Source organism: Protopterus annectens, chromosome 11.part0, assembly GCF_019279795.1.
Source record: "Protopterus annectens isolate FY-2018-M chromosome 11.part0, PAN1.0, whole genome shotgun sequence".
Lineage (NCBI taxonomy): Eukaryota > Metazoa > Chordata > Ceratodontiformes > Protopteridae > Protopterus > Protopterus annectens.
The window spans coordinates 926645898-926666806 of record NC_056745.1 but is presented as its reverse complement, the minus strand read 5'-3'; the positions used below and the strand labels follow the sequence as shown (position 1 = coordinate 926666806).

The window sequence follows — 20909 nt, the reverse complement described above, 5'->3', positions numbered from 1 at the left end:
AAAGGTTTTGCGCCTGGAACCAAGCTAAAGGCCAAAATACCCTTCAGCCTGACATACCTCAGATTCTGCAATATTTAACTGAGATGTTACACAAAGGGCTTTCTTTTTCATCTATTAAAATCCACGCCTCACCTGTTTCTGCTCACTACAACACGGATCCTCCCTTATTTTCACATCCACTCTTAAGGCAGTTTCTCAGAGGGGCCAAAAACATTAGGCCTCCCAGGAGAGCACCAACACCTACTTGGGACCTCAACTTTGTTCTGGAAAAACTCACGCTACCTCCTTTTGAGCCAGCTTTCTCAGCTGACTTAAAGTTTATATCATGGAAGACTGCCCTGCTGCTAGCAATTACTTCAGCTAGAAGAGTTTCAGAGCTTCAGGCACTAATGGCAGTAGAGCCTTTCCTCATTTTTCATCGACAGAGTTTCTCAATGAACTAACCCCTCCTTTATGCCTAAGGTGGTATCCAGTGTGGCTCTAAATCAAACCATCCATTTACCCACCTTCTTTCCAAATCCACAGAGCAAAGGAGAAGGACTCCTGCATTCCTTGGACATTCACAGGCAGCTACGTTACTACTTGGATAAAACTAAGGTTTTCAGAAAATCTGACCAGCTTTTTGTATCCTATGCTACAGCATCACAAGGAAAGGCTATCTCAAAACAGACCATTTCCAAATGGATAGGACATTGCATACGTTTTTGTTACACCCACCATGGAAAACCAGTTCCTGCTACTATAAGGCCCCACTCTACCAGGGCAGCAGCTACATCTACAGCCTTCCTCAGGGGGGTGCCAACCAAGGATATTCTGGAAGCTGCAACTTGGAGTTCAGTACACACCTTCACCAAACATTACCACTTACCACTTTACTCTAAGACTAGAGCTGGCTTCGCCACTGCAGTTTTGCAGGGCCTTGTAGCCTCCTCTAACCCTGTATGACTTCCACCTCCCATCCTTAGCTTTGGGATTCTTCCCAAGTGTGATGACTGCAGCAGGGTAACACGATGAACATAGCACAGTTTTCTACCTACCATAAATGTAGATGTTCGAGTGTATACCCTGCTGCAGTCCAGGTTACCCTCCCTACATCCCCTCTGAACTAGCTGAACTTATCTCTACCACTCTATGCTATACTACCTCTGTGGTGTATTTGCTTGTGCCTAAGGGTTTTGTTTATTTTTCCATATAGCTATATATATATATATATATATATATATATATATATATATATATATATATTTTTTTTTTTGCCTACCTATTAGGGGCACCTGACATCTGGGGCAAGAAAAACTGAAGAAAATGGCGTCGGATGCCTCTGATAAACCCCTGGCACTCTGACGTCAGGGAAGCGACAGCAACCAACGCCGGACCAAGACTTTGGAATTCGGGCCGACTGCGGGACCGCCTGACGGCAGGATAACCCAAGTGTGATGACTGCAGCAGGGTATACACTTGAACATCTACATTTATGGTAGGTACAAAACTGTACTTTTTCTTTCCTGAAAAGTGAGGGAAAAAGTATACACTATACCTTGGATGTCCACAGACAACTCTGGCACCATCTTAACAGAATTAAATTATTGAAACTTTAAATCTTTGGATCAACTTTTCATCTCTTGTGAAGTGAAAAAGAGACAAACTGTGACACATCAGGCCATTTTTAAATAGTTGTGTAAGGCACTACTTTTTGTTCTACTCAAAACAACAGATTTTTATCAGGGAAGGCCTTGGCTTCATCTTTGGCTTGGAAATGGTTGAATTCTAGAAGTATTCCTAAATCTGCATCTTTGTTCTGTCTGCATACTTTTACAAAGCACCATAGGCTTGATTCCTTTTCTAGATCTTGATGAGGCTTTGCATGGACCTTTCTCTAGGGGCTTCTGGACTTTTGTCCCTCCACCTCCTAAAAGTAGTAAGCTAGGTTAATCTAACCTTGTAACTAAGGCTACTGCAACATTTATCAATGTGATGAACATAGTACAGTTGTGTAAATAAACTTACCATAATAGTAGATGTTTGAGTGATCACTTCTGCTGTAGCTGCTCCCCTTCCTCTGTCACCTTTGGATTTTTGATGTGTTGCTTGTACAAGGATGTGGTTATTTATTTTTTGTTCTTTTTTAGCATTGTCCTTTCAGGGCCCAGCTTCCCTTTCTCTCTTGGCATTAAAGCTCTGAAGAGCATGACACCCCATACTTGTCATTTTGTCAGCTCAGTTTGAGCTGCCTGACAGTTTATGCTTGTAGAAGGTGCCCTGAAGCTTTGGAAGCTGGCCAGCTATTATATCCTTGTCAGGATATAACCTATATAGCTAAGGCTACTGCAGCAGTGGTCAGTTAAATATCTACTGTTATGATAAGTTCTTTCTGCTTTCCTGAATGTTCCACATTCCATATTGTCTGAGATAAAAAAAAATGATACATAAATAAGATATGTATAGTTTTAGAAATGTCTTAATTGCATTAATATGTTTGCTTCATTTGTTTTAGGAAGCTCACAGAGCCATTGCAAACATATCCGATGAGGTTTCAAGTGAAGAGGATCCTGATGCTGGGTACACAGCTCGACGTGCTGAGCGTGCATCTAGTGATAGTGCTGTCCGAAACAGAAAGACTCATCATTATAAAAAACACTACCAACATGAGGTAGAGTTTTTCTTTCACACTATTTTTTTTTAAATGTTTTTACTCAGTTTGGGGGAATGCTGAACCTCATCTTGATAAATGTCTAAATTTAACATCTCTAACCTTATTTTCATCCTTCTGTATTTCAAGGATTGATTTCTTGAACACATTTCTAAATTTAAATCTTGAACATTGTTTTCATTGGCAGATATTAATCATTATACTTTCCATTAACCTAGGTTGCAAGTACTTTTTAATTTTTGACAAAGAATGTTATTTCTTGTGTTTTAAACACATTCACTGACAAAAAGTCTTGCTCCTGCTTGTTATTGTCAATCATGTTTGTAAATATGTTGAGAGTGGCGGTCTCCTTAGAGTGGTATTAACGTTTGATGGCAACATGTACATATATTATATCAATACCAGTATAGTATGTATGCTATGAATAGGCAATACAAACAGTACCATTTCAGATTTAATTCAACTCACAAAACTACATCTTGTTAAACAGATCAGTAGCCTGAACATTTCATATGTGATGTGGTAAAGGTGGAACTTGTACTGTTTTATGAAAATGCCATGGCAGCAGAGCTTGGTTGTTGTAAGGCTTAAAGCTTATTACAGTAATTGTTTTGGAGCTGTGTTTTTGTATCCAGTTTGATACCAGTGGCAGCATTGCCAGTCATAGTTCTTGCGATTTACGCTACATGAAAAAAAACCCTTCTATACATTACTCTACAGAACACTGCTTTTGAAAATTCTTTTCCATGCACTTTTGCATGTTTACAGGTATCACAGCAAAATAAATCTGTTAATGTCATTGTAACCTCATACATGTATAGTCCATTGTCCTAACTTTTTAGTAACTACAGAATCTTCTCCCTCTTTTTCTATATTTCTAGCCTCATAGATAACTCATTAGTTCTTCTATAATTGGTATACCAGTTGTGAAACCTTTAAACAACTGTCAATGCAGATCCTGATGTGTGCTGTTGGGTTGGTCTTAATTTGTTGTCATCAGAGTGAGGAAATAAGACAGCAGCAAAGAGAAAACAAGTATATTCTAAATAATTCGTTCAAACAGTATTTGGGTTGTGTAGTGGAGAAATCGCTTGTTATAATGAAAATTGTTTTCCAGCATCTGCAAATATACATTATTTGCCTTAGCTGAGTGAAGGGATAGCTGCATTACTGAGTTGGTTTCAGTAGCAAAATTGCATTTCTGAAACTAAATGTGTGATCATAAGTGTAGTTTCAACATTATTTCAGTTTTTGGAGCTTGCTTTATTGGTGTGGTGGTTACTGTCCATCTGTACTGCTTGGTTTGAATTGTGACCTCTGCATCAGAGTAGTAGCTGGGGTTAACAGGTTTTTGTTAGTGGAAGGATGTAAGTGGAATCAAGAAGGAATCACCAAAAAACATCCATTCTGCTTTAATTGGGACAGGGATTGTATTTTGACAATTGGGGTGGAAGTTTGCAGGGACATAACATGTCACTGTCAACTAGCTAAGCATGGGCATTTACTCAGGAATGTTAGACAGCTTGTCTCACTTTCTATACGATGAGCATACCAGTCACCCTTCCCATTCTTGCAGGACGTAGGGTAATCTTAAGTCAATGCTACAAAAGATACCCCTTTCTGAAGGGTGTTGTTCAATCAAGGAATAGTAACAAATGCCAGGGTGCTGTAGCCATTCTTTGAGAATAAATGTGTCAGTGGGGAAGAACCCAGAAGACAAAGAAGAAACATATCAGAAATGTTTATAAGTCTCTTGTTTAGGGGCAATCTTTCAATAAGTATATAATTTTTAATATGGGTAGTATAGTGGTTGGTGTTGCTCTTAGCTGCATGGTTGGTGAGGCTAGACCTGGTCTGTGATTGCTGGCTGGATGCAGTTTTGCATGCTCTGTTCAAGCCCATGAGTTTCCTGTCGATGCTCTTTCAAAGACATGCTGCTTGGTTGACTGACAAGTTTAAGGAGGTTGTGTCCCTAGATTTGTATGGAGTTTTCTCACTAAGTCATCCATGTAAAATGCCTTTGCCTTTCTGAGGTTTACCTGGTTAACAAAATGAAGTAATATATCTGAACTATTTCTGTGGACTGTAGGTTTTGTTTTTGCATAATGGGTTATCTCTTAGTGTGCATGAAAATTTTTTGCTCGTGGTTTGAAAAGTGGTTTTGGGCAAAAGCATTAAACGCTGAAAAAAGAGAATATTTATGTAATTAAACGCAGGGCCCTTCTTTTTAACATTTTCAGCAGTTTCATTTCAAAACATGAGCACAGTATCTTTATGCCTGTTCCTAAATACTTGAAAAAAAAAGTTTCATACCATAAGGTGTTTTGCAGTGCTAAGGTCTTGTATGGGTCAGATGCATTTCCCCCAGTTTAATGTTAACCTTTTAGTATATCAAAGGAAAAAAATTCATCATTAAACAACCAAGTAAGAGTACAAAAATCCAAAATAAAAAAGTAGTATTTACTAACTACACCACCAGTTAAAATATGGAAAAAGTTGATGCTATTAAATATCCGTTTGACTGGCTGGAGGTGGAATATGGCTAACCTGTTTTGTGCCTTAGTTTATTAATTCCAGTACAGTGTGATGTAAATGAGAAAATGTTCAGAAGTGAAATGAACCATGAGATAAGATTAGTGATAAGATAGTAAACAGCATCTCTAGTTTCATTTTATAAAAAAACTAAGTAAGCTGATTACAGGTGAATTCCAGGTTGGCTTAACTCCCTTAAGTGTAGCTCAATTATTAAAGAAGATCTGTAGGCTTCCACTTCTTTACAATTACATTCTTAGCAAGTAACAAAACTAGAGTGGCCACGGTGGTGCAGCGGTTAGCGTTGCCTCCTCACAGCAAGATATTCTCCGGTTCGGTCCTTGGTTGGGTGCCTCCTGCGTGAAGTCTGCATGTCCTCCCTGTGGTCGCATGTGTTTCCTCCAGGTGCTCCGGTTTCCTCCCACATCCCAAAGACAATGCTGAAGGTGGATTGGACACTCTAAATTGGCACTAGGTGTGAGTGCATGCATATGTGTGCCTTCTGTGGAAGGTTCGGCGCCGGGCTGGCAAGTCGACACCATAAAACTCCACTGCCAATCATGAACTCATAGGTGATCAGCTGTGGCGACCCCTAACCAGGAAAAGCCAAAAGAAGAAGAAGCAAGTAAAGTAACAAAACTAAATGCAAAACATTCTTTTACAGTACCCAGTTAAATTTCTTCCTGGACATCCAGTGAAAATAAATGGAACAAATGTTACTGTCTCAGGTCACGAATCTGAAATTAAAACTTTCTATTGTTGCTTAAGGCAGCAAAGTGGTGCAGTAGGTATCATTGTTACCTGACAGCAAGAGGTTGTCCAGTTGATTCTTGGTTGGGATACCTTACGTTTTACATATGTCCCCCCATCCGCCATTGTTCATATGGATTTTCTCTTTGTGCCAGTTTCCACTCTCCTCACAAAGGTGTGTAAAGCTGGTTGGTTAATCCTAGGTGTGTAAGCGGTGTGACAGATGCAGAAGAAAAGCTAGCCAATCTACTTTGTTCCCTTGCTCAGTTTGCATCTTTTTGATGTCTTGTTCTGTTTACGGAACTCCTATAAACAGTTTTTACGAAGATCAAGTGTTTTTTTGCCTGCCTGTCCAGCCACCACCCCCAAGGATCTGCCCAGTGACTTCTCTGCCTGCACCCAATTGGACCTCTCATCCCACCTGAGGCAAGATACAATACTCCTTTGCTTCTTCTCTCACCAGAAGCAAAATGTTAGCACCAATCCCAAGAAGAGAAGCAGGCCACGGCCTGTTTGGTGATCCACAGTCTTGTTCCAGATGATGCAAGGGTCTGTAGGCTTGTTGTCTTTTTCTGGTAGATGCCTCGAATAGCAACCAGACCAATCAGGTACGTTAAGCACAGACAGTCACTCTCCAGTCAGAAAGAGTCATAGTTTCAGCTATTTGGAACCATTTTCCAGAGAATGTTAAAAATGTAGACCAACTACTGACTTTCAATGAAACTCTCAAAGACCATCTGTTTGAAGAGTAAATCTAACTGCTATAGAGGTACTGGCTAATGCAACAGCAAACTAGTTCTTAGAGTCCATTGTAATGGTGGTTCCATTTCAAAATGTGCAGGTTTACTCTGTTTGATACTACTTTAGATAACAAGAGTGATGCAAATCTATTTATTCCACTCATTTTTTTTTGTACAGCCATGCAATGTTCACAAATTGTTTCCTAGTCCACTACACAGTAGTAACATTTTACAGTGCTGTGAGCTGTGCAATATATTATACGATTTTGTATTTATAAGTTTAAATCCTCCTTATTGTATATTTAAGCATAATAACGTATGCATTCTTGTAAATACTGTTTATTTTATTTATCCACTGTCATCCATTTGCTATTTACTGCACAAGCAATCATTGTCAAATGCCTTAATGGTAGTATTTTTTTTTTGTATTTGTATGTGTATTACTTGTCATTATCTTTGCTACTGTGGAGGGGTCATGACTGAAAATGGTCTTTGGACCAGTTCATTTAATAGGTTAATAAAGTATAAATAAGTACATCTGGACATTGTGCAATACAAATTAGTACGGATATCACCAACTCACAGGGTGTGGTTGATTCAGGGACATGAAAATCAAGTTCATGCAAGCATCAAAATAGGGGTGGGTAGATGGCAGAATGGTTAAGGTCTTTACCTTGCAGACACAAGGTGCAGGGTTTGATTCTCATATGGGGTAATTGGCTAGGCTTAAAATGGCCCGTAAGGGCAATTAGCCTAGTACTAATCTATGAACCTAAGAGTGAGGCACCCCTCATCTGTGCAAGAGCTCTGTAACTCATTCATTACTATCTGAAGAGCCAAATCATCCTGTTCATTTACCATCTGGTGAGAGATAAGTGATAGGAAGTAACCTACCCCATCACTCCTATAGTTATCTTGTGGACTTGTATTTGTTACTTGATCCTCATCATGCTGGCAATGTCACTACAGGCAGGAGATAACACGCAGCCACTGATAGGTATTGCCAGTGCTGCAGACCTAGCAGCCTGCCGATTTTGAGAATGAATGAGCTGACATTGGCTGCTCGTGATCCTCCTGTTGCTTTGTCTGGTACCTCCGACAGCAGTGCCACTATCAAACACTGGTTATCTGGGCTGTAGTCCAAGGAAGACTCTGTGCAAGTCAACACACACACGCAAATAATTGTATAGCCCCACTGGACACATCTTATTTTGTTGTATAACAGATAGCTTTCCAGTGTGTTACACAGCTTACAAAACTGTAAAACATTTCCTACAGTTATGAGACCACTAGTGTCCCACAGCTCCCCACTGGAAAAAAAAATCACAAGACTAATCTGTGCAGTAAGTGTTTCCCAGTGCTATGTGAAATTTCATATAAACATATCCGTTCTTTGTCCCACACACACGTGGATTATTTGTTTTGTTTTGGTGTATGTCTGTAGGGGACGTGTGCGGTAGTTACGGACCTTAGGGTTAGGGAGGGGTTAAGGGTAGTGCATAGTTAGTTGTGTATGTGGGGTTTAGTGTAAGATTGGAAGTAGGGTTTTGACCTTTACTTTAGGTTAGAAGTAGGGTTTGGTTAGTGTATGTATGTGTTTTTTTTATTTTATTTGGGTAGGTAGTATATAGCTAGTGGTGGGGTTGACAGACTGTGACAGTTTGATTTTTGTCTTGTTTTTTTGCTGTTTAGTGCGTTCAGGATTCAGAAACTCAAAATACTGAAATCTTGAATTTCAGTATTTCAGGCCCAAGAAGCCGAATCCACACAACAGCGAAACCTGAAAACCAGTAAATTCAAAACTTCGAATACCAGAGGTTTTGAATTTCATGGTACTACCACACACACACACACCATTCTCCGCACAAACACACACAATGTTTCTACTACATGAAAGCCCCCCTGCACCCCCCATGTGGGGGGCAAGCCCCCCATATCCCCTCTACTTAAATATTCTCACTCCGAGGTTGCACTACATACAAACACACACAAAACACCACCACACAAGCTACATTCTCCTCGAACACACACACATCACAGCAACAAAACACGCTGGCACACACCACAGCCCCTACCCAAACCCCTTAACACACATACATACTTACCTGAAGACATGACCGCAGCAGAAGTTTAGAAGCGCGAAATTCAAAACCTCCAGTATTCGAGGTTTTGAATTTCGCGCTGATGAACTTTCACTGTTCTGTGGATTCAGCTTCTTGGGCTCGAAATACTGAAATTTGAGATTTCAGTATTTCGAGCTTCTTAAGGGAACCCATATATATATATATATATATATATATATATATATATATATATATATATATATATATATATATATATATATATAGGAGTTGACTTTCGACGAAATTCTGAGTGTCAACATCTACTATGCCAACAACACAGATGATTGACAGATGTATGAAATTAATATGGAGTCTCCAGTAGTTTGTTTGACTTTGATATTTTCTGTAAGGTTTTATCTGTAGAATGTGATATTCTGTTAGGGGAGTATAGATGTCCTTCAAGGATGCATCTGCAGTCTTTACAAATGGGTTGTCCTGTCGTCAGGCAGCCCTTCGGTTGGCCGGATTCCAAAGTCTGGGTCTGGCTTCGGCTGGTGTCGCACTTCACCCGACGTCATTGCGGCAGTTCTTCGGGTATAAAGGCATCAGCCGACGCCATTTTCCTCGGTCTTTCTTGCCGCGTGGCGCCCGAAGCAGAAGCTGTTCGCAAGTGCCGGTCGGTCAGATCCAGAGATTACTACTACCGAATACTACTTCGAAGACTTCTATAAAGCTAAGTACCCCGTTGGGGACTCTTTCTTGCCTCAGCCGATGTCAGAGAAAGTTAATAACTGTTTATCTTGTGGGAAACAAATACCTCATAAAGATTTCTACTCCTTTTGCATACATTGTTTAGGCCCAGACCACGACGTAGCAGCTTGTCTAGCCTGTGCTTCTTTTAACCGGCGGACGCTTAAACGTCGCTCGGACTTTGCTGAACAGATTTTCGGCTCCGATTTTGCCTACATTATGCCGTCGGATCCTCCGACTACGCAAATAACCAAAAAGCGCAAAGAAAAGGACCGACACTCGTGGTCCGCGGTTTTGGCCGAAACCGCGGTTAAGCAAACCGCGAGTGTCTCGGTTTCGGCCGAAACCGAGCAAGCGGTTCTTTCTTCAGCCGATAACTTGCCTTCTACCGAGGCCTCTTCTATCCTGGTAGAAACGGCTTCTGAAATCCAACCTTCTGTTGCGATTTCACAGGAATTATCAGACACCATTCCCCTAGATATTTCTACCCCTGCACGTGGAGCTGCTAGGCCTCCTCCAGCTATGTCTATTAAGGCCTTTGCCAGGGCTAAAGCAGCCAAAGCTTCAAAACCTGGGCCTGCCAAGCCCCCCTCTCACAGGCCCAGCACCAGCTCCCATACGCTTTCTTTGGCAGAGGATCTCATCTCTTTAATTCGTGGATCCCAGCCTCATCCAGACAGGGCCTCTCTCCCTCCTCCAGAAAAGAGGCCTAGAGCAGAGCCCCCTGAGCCAGTAGCCACAGATGATTCCTCTGATGACTCAGAACATACAGACCCTCCTGAGGCTTCTTATTCTCCTTACGAAGACTCTGATGCTGAGGAGTCCATCCCTTCAGTTCTCCTCCTGAGGAATTTTCCTTTGGGGAAACCTTGCATGCTATGAGGGAACAATTTCAGTGGCAGGGCCAAGATTTCTCAGACTCTAGAAAAAGGCTTAGGGCCTTTCTACACTTGCCACAGCATAGGCCTTTAGCTATACCTCCAGTTCTATCTGTTGTTGATGCATTTAATGATGCTTGCACTACTCCTGATACTTTACCTCCGGCTCCTGCTAAGCCCGATAGGTACTACAGGGTCCCGGACACTCATCACCACTTATATAAGGCCCCTTTTGCAGATCCAGAGACTATCTCCCAGGGCCCTAAAGCTGTAGCAGCTACTTCTTCTAAAACCCTCCCTCTGAAAGGGAATCCAGGTCCTTAGAGAGATGGGGTAAAAAAGTTTACACCTCTGCTACTTTGTCAGCTAGAGCTTTGAACTGCCAATTTCATATGATTCAATATCAAGAGTTTATGCTTGACCAGTTGACTAAAAAACTGTCCTCTGAAGAATCTATAGATAAAAAGTATGTTCAAGAAATGTTACATAACATACAGCAGGTTAGTAACCATTCTTTAAAATGTGGCTATGATGCACTGGAGGCTTCCTTTAGATCAGCCATGACTGGCACAGTTATCAGGAGGCATGCATGGTTGAAAGAACAGGCATTGCCAGACCATGTCAAATCTAAGCTTTTGGATGCACCTATGGACAAGGTCAATTTATTTGGTGCCCCCGCACAGCAGGTACTAAAAAAGATGGAAGAGAAAGCAAAATCTGTGCAAACAGTAAAAGATTTCTTACAAGTTCAACCTCCAAGGTTTAGCAGGAATTGGCCCTCCAAGAATTGGTCCTTTCCGGACTCCTCTAAGGCACAAAGAGGCAGGAATAGGCGCTCTAGAGGCAGAAACCAATCCAGGGGTGCCTACAGGGGTTGCCAGTGGCAGGGTAACAATCAACGAGGCACGGATACAGCCACCACCACTACAACAGCTCAATCACAGTGACTTGGCGGTGGCACCGCCTACCAGGGAACAAATAGAAGCACCCTTAGGCGGAAAGCTAACATTATTTTCAAAAAACTGGCACTGCATTACAAGAGAAAAATGGATTTTGCAGACTATAGACAAAGGTTACAGGTTCCATTTCCATGCACTACCAGGAAAGAGAGGAATACCAAACCTACCACCTTCTCAAAGGGCAGAAGCTCTAAAACAAATATCTCAATTACTAACAATGCGAGCTGTGGAAAAGGTACCATTTATGGAGCAAGGGAAGGGATTTTACTCCAGGCTCTTCCTGGTACCAAGAAAAGAAAACAAATGGAGGCCTATTCTAGACCTGTCCGCTTTAAACACATTCCTCATTGTTCCAAAATTCAAAATGCTGACCCTACAGCAGCTTCTTCCCATGCTGGGCAAGGAGTCTTGGCTGGTAACTCTAGATCTCAAGGAGGCATACCTGCACGCCCCCATAAGACCAATTTGCAGAAGATACCTCAGATTTCTTGCAGGATCAGAGCATTATCAATTCTCAGCATTGCCCTTTGGCTTATCTACTGCGCCCAGAGTGTTCACGAAATGCCTGGCATCAGTAATCGCCATTGCAGACTTCAGGGAATTCAAATCTATCCCTACCTGGACGACCGCCTGATACAAGCGGACAACAAAACAAATTAACAGAAGACTTACAAAGAGTCATCTACCTGCTACAAGCCCTGGGATATACAGTCAATACAAAAAAGTCAAGGCTGATTCCATCCCAAATAATAACCTTTCTGGGTGCAGAACTGGACACATCAAAACAAATGGCATTTCTAACTGCAGAAAAGAAAGAGCAACTTCCTCTCTACTTCTTGGCATTAACAAAGCAGAGCCATCTAACTGCAAGAAAAGTGCTACAAGCTCTAGGCTTCATGGCATCCTGCATAATTCTGGTCCCTCATGCCAGGCTTCATATGAGAAAGCTACAGTGGTACCTAAAAAATTTGTGGTCTCGGCACAAGCACAGCCTAGAAACCAAAATTCCATTGATCCCATGCCTGAAACAAGAGTTCTTATGGTGGGCTCAGGCCTGTCAATCAAACACAGGACTGCCCTTCTGCAAAAGTCAACCAAGACAGACTATCACGACAGATGCCTCGGACCTCGGTTGGGGGGCACACATGATGGACAAGTGCATTCAAGGCCTATGGACTCAAGACCAGCTGCATCTGCACATAAATCTAAAAGAAATAATGGCAGTAAAATTGGCAATCCAGGCATTCAGACCTCTTCTCCAAGAAGGCCAGTTGATGATAAGGACAGACAACACCACAGTTATGTGGTACATCAACAAACAGGGAGGCACACACTCATACCCCCTATGCCGGCTGGCACTGGACCTATGGGATGTGGCTCTGAGCTACAACATTCAGTTACAGGCAATTTATGTACCAGGGAAGGAAAACATTCTAGCAGACATATTAAGCAGAACTACAACAGATGCCCACGAATGGATGCTGCATCCGGACATTTTCAAAACCATCACAAGAGAATGGGGATTACCACAAATAGACTTGTTTGCATCCCCATGCAATCACCAGTTGAAGAAATTCTGCACAAGGACTTACCACCCACTTGCTTGGAAGGTGGACTCCTATCCTTCAGTTGGAAAAGCCTGACAGCATAATGCATTCCCACCACTTCCTTTGATGCACAAGGTGCTTCTCAAGATCAAAGAGGAACGTCCGAGGATCATCCTGATAGCCCCAGACTGGCCAAGACAACATTGGTATCCACTGCTGAGGAGCATGTCCCGGGAACAAATATGGAAACTGCCCTGATCCCATTACTGCTGACACAGAACAACTACAACATACTGCATCCAAACCTAAAAACTCTGCAGCTAACTGCCTGGAACATTACATAACAGCAATTAACCCAAATTTATCCCAAAGGGTTAAAGACATAATCCTGGAGGCTCAGACCTTCAACAAGAAAGAATTATGCAGCAAAATGGAAAAGATATCTCATCTGGAGTACTGCAAAGGGGCAAGATGTGACACTGGTGAACATAGCCAACATCCTGGAGTACTTGGCGGAGCTCTTCCATACAGGCCTGTCCTATTCCTCCATCAAGATACATGCATCAGCTATTTCAGCAGAATACAGCTTGAATCCTCCTGTCTTCTCAAGATCCTCTGCTCAGACAGTTTCTGAGTGGAATTAAAAATGTAAAACCTCCCAGGAAACCTCCATTGCCAGCATGGGACTTGAACTTTGTGCTAGAAAAGCTGACTCTACCTCCTTTCGAGCCAGCAGCTACAGCAGAATTGCAATACTTATCCTGGAAGACTGCTTTCCTGCTGGCAATAACTTCAGCAAGAAGGGTCTCTGAACTACAGGCATTAATGGCAGTACAACCCTTCCTGATCTTCCATCAAGATAGAGTGTCCTTGAGAACAAATCCTACATTCATGCCTAAGGTGGTATCCAGAGTCTCTTTAAATCAGGCTATCCACCTTCCTACATTCTTCCCCAATCCACAGAACAGGGGAGAAAAGCTCTTACATAACTGGGATGTACACAGACAATTACGCTACTACCTAGACAGGACAAAAACAATAGAAAAACTGACCAGCTTCTGGTAGCTTGTGCAACAGGAAAAGAAGGAAAACCAATTTCTAAACAGACAATCTCCAAATGGATAGGAAATTGCATTAGATTTTGTTACTCCTACCATGGAAAGAAAACTCCAGAGAACATCAGGCCTCACTCCACAAGGGCCACAGCCACTACCACAGCTTTCTTACGAGGAGTGGCTACCAAGGACATTATAGAGGCTGCTACTTGGACCTCCGTGCATACATTTGCCAAGCATTATAACTTACCTCTATACTCTAGATCCCGTGCTGGTTTTGCCACTGCTGTTTTGCAAGGGATCCTGACTACACCATAATCTATTCTCATTTCCTCCTCCCTAGTTTAGCTATGGTATTCTACCCATTTGTAAAGACTGCAGATGCATCCTTGAAGGACATAGTACAGTTTTGTACCTACCATAAATGTAGATGTCCGAGAGGAATGCATCTGCAGTCAGGATTACCCACCCTCCTTCACCTCTGAGGTACTCCTAGGGTACTTACCAATCTTCAGCTAGCTTGGGGATCTATTATGGTGTATTTGTTTGTATATATGTACATACATGTTTATTTTGTGTGTTTGCTCTCTACTATTTGGAAACTTTGGCATTTATCCAAATTTAGCCAACAAAGAGGGCACCTGGCATCTGGGGCAAGAAACACTGAGGAAAATGGCGTCGGCTGATGCCTTTATACCCGAAGAACTGCCGCAATGATGTCGGGTGAAGTGCAACACCAGCCGAAGCCAGACCCAGACTTTGGAACTGCCGACCAAGGGCTGCCTGATGACAGGACAACCCATTTGTAAAGACTGCAGATGCATTCCTCTCGGACATCTACATTTATGGTAGGTACAAAACTGTACTTTGTCTGATATATTTTAGACTAGAGCATTTTATCAGGTCATTATGTTATAGGTGGTGATTAATCAAGAATTTGTGAGACCTTTAGGGAGCTGTAGCCAGTTTGTTTAAGCTTAATGCACTGGGGAAGCTATATGTAGTTGATTAGCAGCAAATTTAGCCATTTTGTTGTAACATTGTTCAAGCTTTTGTTCTTTATATAAAGCTTTGAGTACAGTGATTTAGTAATACTGTAAATTCTCAGAACTATGCATTTACATTTTTTAGAAGCTCTATAACCTCGCAGTTATGATTGCAAGTTGGCTACTTGGAGATATTACAGATGCAGCATTGTCAGTTCACATGTATATAGTACACATTTTATTTTATATTTACTTTGATAATAGTACTATACCAGCAGCCCATGTCATGGCTGAAAAGGGTCTTGTTTGTGCCTCTTCAGCTTGTGAACAATAAATGTAAAGACAGTTGTTGGCCTCATTAGTGGTATGGTTAACAGTAGTACACTTGTTCACAGTTGAGTTCCCGTGTTAGTATTAAGGTATGAGAGACTTGAAAACACAGACTTTGTTTCTATGTAGAATTTCTCAGAGTCTATGCAACTCTGGAAGCATTGTATTTAGTGATCAGCATGGGGATTGTTATAATAGTTAACCTCACAGACAGAACATACAAGGTTTGATTCTCACCTATATCAGAGTGTGATAGTAGAGGTCCTACTTTAATGGGTGCAAGGTGGCTTTTTTCTTAACTTGCTGCTTGTCAGGAGTATAGTTATTTTTGAGTGATGAGCAGTAAATTACTGGAGCAAAAGCAAATTGTGCTTGAATCACTGTAGTAGATCATTCTTGTTACTGCATCTACATGGGTCTGTAAAACACTGTCTTAAGATTCTCCCACCCAGTGTTATACAAAGCATTTGCTGAGTGGTTACATTACAGTAGGACACTGGGTCTTCATCACTTTCAGTTATCACACAGTACTTGAAAATGCATAAACAACACTGGGCAGCAGTCTGTATTCATTGCCCTATTGAAAGAATACAGTCAATTTCCCCATTTATTAGTAAAGCACCTGACTATACGGTTATCCAGAGGTGGACTAATATATATGTTTGTGTAGTATACATACCCATACAAACATACATACATGTATACGCAAATGCTTGTATATCTATTGCTGTAGTGATTATAACTGAAGCACCCGAACACTAACATCAGTAATGTTGACCACAAACATTGAATGTGCACCATACTTGCTTGAAAAAAATCCTCTTGCATACCCAAGTGAATGTCAAAAAAAAGGGGGGGGGGGAAGAAACCCCATTTGAAGTTGGTCTTTGTTGGCCTCCCATTATTTCATGTCTCTTGATGGTATTTTAAAAGCCTTGGAAAGGAGGAACTGATGCAAAGTAGACACACTAAGTGCAGCTGTACCATGCTTTTACAGAAACTACCCATACTGCGGAAGGTCCTTCTGCCCGAAAGAACCTATCTTCACTGTACCCTAAAGAGAAATACTAATCTCATATTTTACTTTAGCTGAGAAAGGTAAGTATCAACAGAGATCATTCTGGCAACTTCTGCCTTGATCCTTATCTAACCACATCAGTAATATGCTGGAAACAGTTTTTAACAACTGACAGGACTAAATACATAAGACAAGTGGACACTGCAGATGATTTCTAAAGTTTATTCATCTGAGTTTCTGTAGAATTTACATTATACCCAAGTTCTTAAGACCCCTCCTCTTTATGCACAGTGTGCATCAGTGTTTAAGTAACATTTGTTACAAAATAACACAATACATTGTGTACTGCTTTATCAGAAGAGCACATATTTGTATTCTTGTTTTCTAGTGACTCCTCAAGATAGCTGAACTCCAAAGAGCATGTTGATAGAGTTCTGCCAGTATGAAAAAGAGAAGCAAAGAGCCAGTGAATGCTGGCAGTTTGGGTAAAATTCAGTGACTGGCTAGTCGCTATACTGTTTGGATGTTAGTACAGAAAATCAACTAGAAAGGGAGAAGACAAAAATTCTGATGGGGATAAATTTTACAGCTGTACAGTGGGGAAAAAAATCAGTTTTCAGCCTTGATACAGAAGATTGCTTACAGTAGTTTAGATGGGAAAAATAAACCAGATGCATTCATAAGTGTTTAAGTGAGAAACCAGTTTAATGTACATAAAGTCAAATGACAGAGACTAGAAAGAATACAAGAAGGTTTGCATAGTTATTCAGGTGAGCTATTAAAACTAGGTTGAAATTAAGGGAAATACAGTGAATATGAGGCCTCTCAAGAACTGTTTAGAAAGTGTTAGTAGGCAGAGTATGCAGTGTGAGATTTGCTTTGCTTTACCAGAGAAAGTGGTAGGAATAGATTGCATTATTTTTCTGAAAGTACAGAAAAGAAAATGTACTGATTTCCCATAGCCTGATTTGTTAATTGAAAGGGCACACTATTTGTATGTTCCAAATCTGGCTGTAAGAAAGTAGCCAAGACCTGTAATAGTGCAGTTAGTCATGCAAGTAGAAATAACTTGTTCCTGACAAAATTGTGGCAGAAGGGTATTTTCAAATAGAGAGACCAATATTTATGGCAAATGATTATTCTCTGTACATCAGGAAGAAGAGAAGAGTGTACCCTTGCAGTCAGAGTATATTGAGAGGCAGATGCAAGATTCATGTTGATACATACAGCTGTAGTTAGAATATTTTCCTGGAGTATCAGACATTTGGATGCAGAACTGCTTTTTATTCTTCTCATGGCAACAACAAAGTCCATACAGAGAATGTGCCTATACAACTTTTTCCTTAGCTCCAAAGGAAATGAATGAGTGGCAGAAAAAATCCCATGAGCTGAATAGTAAAATTAGGATTACTTTAGACTTGAACCAGAGATCAGTGTTAGGTGGTATAGATGTCGAGGAAAAAGTCCAGCAATTATGTGAAAGTAGGAAATAAATGGAAAAATTGTAGTGTCATTTCTATAAGATGCAGTTTATAAATGAGAACTGTGCTCCTGCAAGAAGTGACTGGATGTTTTTGTACTGTATTAATTTGGGGGATGATGCTAAAGCTTAATTTCCACTTGGTAATAAATGTGTAGAAGGATAATGAATGGGACTGAAGTTGCAACTACAAGTAAAAAAAAAGGTTATGTTCTTAGTAATGTGTATAGTACATTTATTGAAGTAAACTGCAAGTCACATTATAAAGCAGCTATGGACACTATGCAGAGGCATTTTAAATATGAAGTGGGGGATCTTATTAATGACTGCTGCTTATGCCAGAGATGAAGTAAGAAAGTACTTATGTTCTTCATCTCACATTGCTGCAGTCCTGGCACTTGGGTAGTCCGCTGTCCCAGTCGGCCCGAATACCAAAGTATACGGCTGACGTCGGTCAAGGAGCATTAGTCTGACGTCAGGACGTCAGGGTACAAATGCGCATGACCGACGTCATTTCCTCAGTCTTTTTTGCCGCATGGTCCGATGCAGAAGCAGTTTTGCAAGTGCAGGTTGGCGTTCTGAGATTTTCCGAAGTTGGAGTTTCAGACCGAATCCAAGTTGTCTAAGTACCCCGTTGGGGAATATTTTGTTTTTTTCTTGCCTCAGTATTTTACCGGATGTCAGAAAAAGTGAATAACTGTATTTCTTGTGGGAAACAGATACCTCATAGGGATTACCATACCTTGTGTATACCTTGCTTAGGGCCTGAGCACGACGTTGTTGGCTGTCGCTCTTGTGCTAGATTTAACAAACGCACTATAAAGAGAAGATTAGATTTTGCCAGGTTAGTTTTTGGGAAGCGGTGTAATTATAAAATGCCGTCGGATGCTCCGACGCCGCTTCTCAAAAAGCGCAAGGACAAAACAGCAAAGCCTAGGCTGGAAGAACCGTCAGTACCGGACGTCGGTTCTTTAGAGGGCTCGGTGGAGCCAGAGGTTCAGCCAGTAATCTCTTTGGAATCCCACGGAGAGACTTTATTACTGCAAGATGTGACCTCTCAGGAGGTAGGCCAGGCGGAAGGGGCTTCTCAGGTAGCTGTTCTTCCCTCCCTTCCTAAGGTGGTTAGGCCCTCCCCTGCTGTTTCCAAGGCTTCTCCCAGGGGCAGGCCAGGTTTTGTTTCAGGTGTTACCCCTAGTTCTTCAGGATCTGTACCTAAAAAGCATATGCTTAAGATGGCAGAAGATTTGATTACAATGATTAGAGGTTCTATGCCCCCTCCTGATAAGAGGCCTAGGGTGGAACCTGAGCTTGGGAGTTTTGAGCAGTGTTCGGATGCTTCTGAGTCTTCGGCTGAAGACTTGCAGGAGTATTCCCCTTACTCTGATTCTGATGTAGATGATTCTACTCCTTCTGCTTCTCCTCCTGAGGATTTTTCATTTTCAGAGACTCTTCATTCCATGAGGGAGCATTTTAAATGGGAAGGTCAGGATTTCTCTGATTCCAGGAAAAGGCTTAGGGAATTTTTGTTTCTACCCCAACATAGGCCTTTAGCTATACCTCCTGTTCTAGATGTGGTGGAGGATGTTTTTGCAGAAGCTTCTGTGAACCCTGATTCTTTGCCTCCTGCTCCAGTTAAACCGGATAGATATTATAGGGTGCCTGAAGCTCATAAGTATCTTTTTAGGAGTCCTAGGGCAGACCCAGAAACTGTTTCTCAGGGGCCTAAAGGTGTTAAGGCTTCTGTTGTTAAAAATCCTGTTCCTCCTGATAAAGAGGCAAGGGCTTTGGATAGATGGGGAAAGAAAGTGTATACTTCTTCCACTTTGGCCATGAGAGCTTTGAATTGCCAGTTTCACATGTTGAAATACCAAAATTATCTCCTTTCACAATTAAAGTCTAAGGTAGATGCTTTGGCGGAAGGTATTGAGTGTAAAGAGTTGCAGGATTTAGTTCATGTTTCTGAACAGGTGGGTAAGCATTCTTTGCAATGTGGTTTTGATGCTGTGCAGGCCTCTTCGAGGGTGGCTGCCACTGGTTCGGTTCTTCGCAGGCACGCCTGGCTGAGGGATCAGAATTTAGCTGAGCATGTGAAAACAAGGATTTTAGATGCTCCTTTACAATCTGATGTGTTGTTTGGTTCGCCTGTGGAAGCAGTTCTAAAGAAAATGGAAGACAAGGCTAAGTCTATGCAGACTGTTAAAGATTTTTGCAGGTTCAGCCTCCAAGTTTAGTAGAAATTGGCCTACCAAGGGGTGGACATATCCTGCTTATGATTCCCAGTCTAGGGGTAGGTCTAGACGTGGTAGGGGCAGAGCTCAAAGTTCTTTTAGGCCTAGAACAGGAGTTCTCCTGCTCAGTCTTCTGGTGAGGGCAGGGGTCAGTCCTTTCTAAACAGACCCAATGAGGTGCCTTTTCTGCTGCCAGAATGATCTGGACAGGCAGCACCTTTGGGAGGAAGGTTGGCACTTTTCAAAGAAAACTGGAGTTTAATTACCCAAGACAGATGGGTATTGGATATCATTCACCACGGTTACAGGTTTTATTTCCATACCTTGCCTCCTTTCAAAGGCATGCCAGACATTCCTCCTCAACAAAGGAAAGAGGCTCAAAGGCAAATTTCTCTGTTGCTCCAAATAGGGGCCATTCAGCCGGTTCCTGTGCCAGAAAGGGGCCTAGGATTTTATTCTCGCCTGTTCCTAGTACCAAAAAAGGGGAACACGTGGAGGCCAATTTTGGATCTGTCTATCCTCAACACTTATTTGGACATTCCCAAGTTCAAAATGTTGACGTTACAACAGCTTTTACCTTTGCTGGGCAAAGATCACTGGATGGTAACTTTGGATCTCAAGGAGGCTTACCTTCATGTTCCTATCAGACTAAGTTGCAGGAAGTATCTGCGTTTTCGAGCTGGGAATTCTCACTATCAGTTCTCTGCATTGCCCTTTGGCTTATCTACTGCGCCCAGAGTGTTCACGAAAGTTCTGGCTCCAGTGATAGCTTTCTTCAGGCTAAAAGGAATACAAATCTATCCTTATTTGGACGACTGCCTGATTCTGGCTCAAGAAAGGGAAGAGCTTCTTCATCATTTAGAATATTTGATAGCAGTGCTAAGATGCCTAGGGTATTCTGTGAACGAAATAAAGTCCAGTCTAGTACCCTCTCAAGACATGT

General features: G+C 41.6%; 1 protein-coding gene across 3 annotated transcripts in view; it reads left to right on the top strand.

Annotated features, from left to right (window-relative positions):
• The window catches only part of PHTF2 (putative homeodomain transcription factor 2), a 1638259-nt gene that overhangs the window by 864261 nt on the left and 753089 nt on the right, over positions 1 to 20909 (top strand). For all 3 annotated transcript variants that reach the window (XM_044088321.1, XM_044088320.1, XM_044088322.1), the window contains exon 9: positions 2495 to 2650. In XM_044088321.1, the coding sequence (XP_043944256.1) occupies positions 2495 to 2650 (156 nt within the window). The remainder of the gene's footprint in view (positions 1 to 2494; positions 2651 to 20909) is intronic.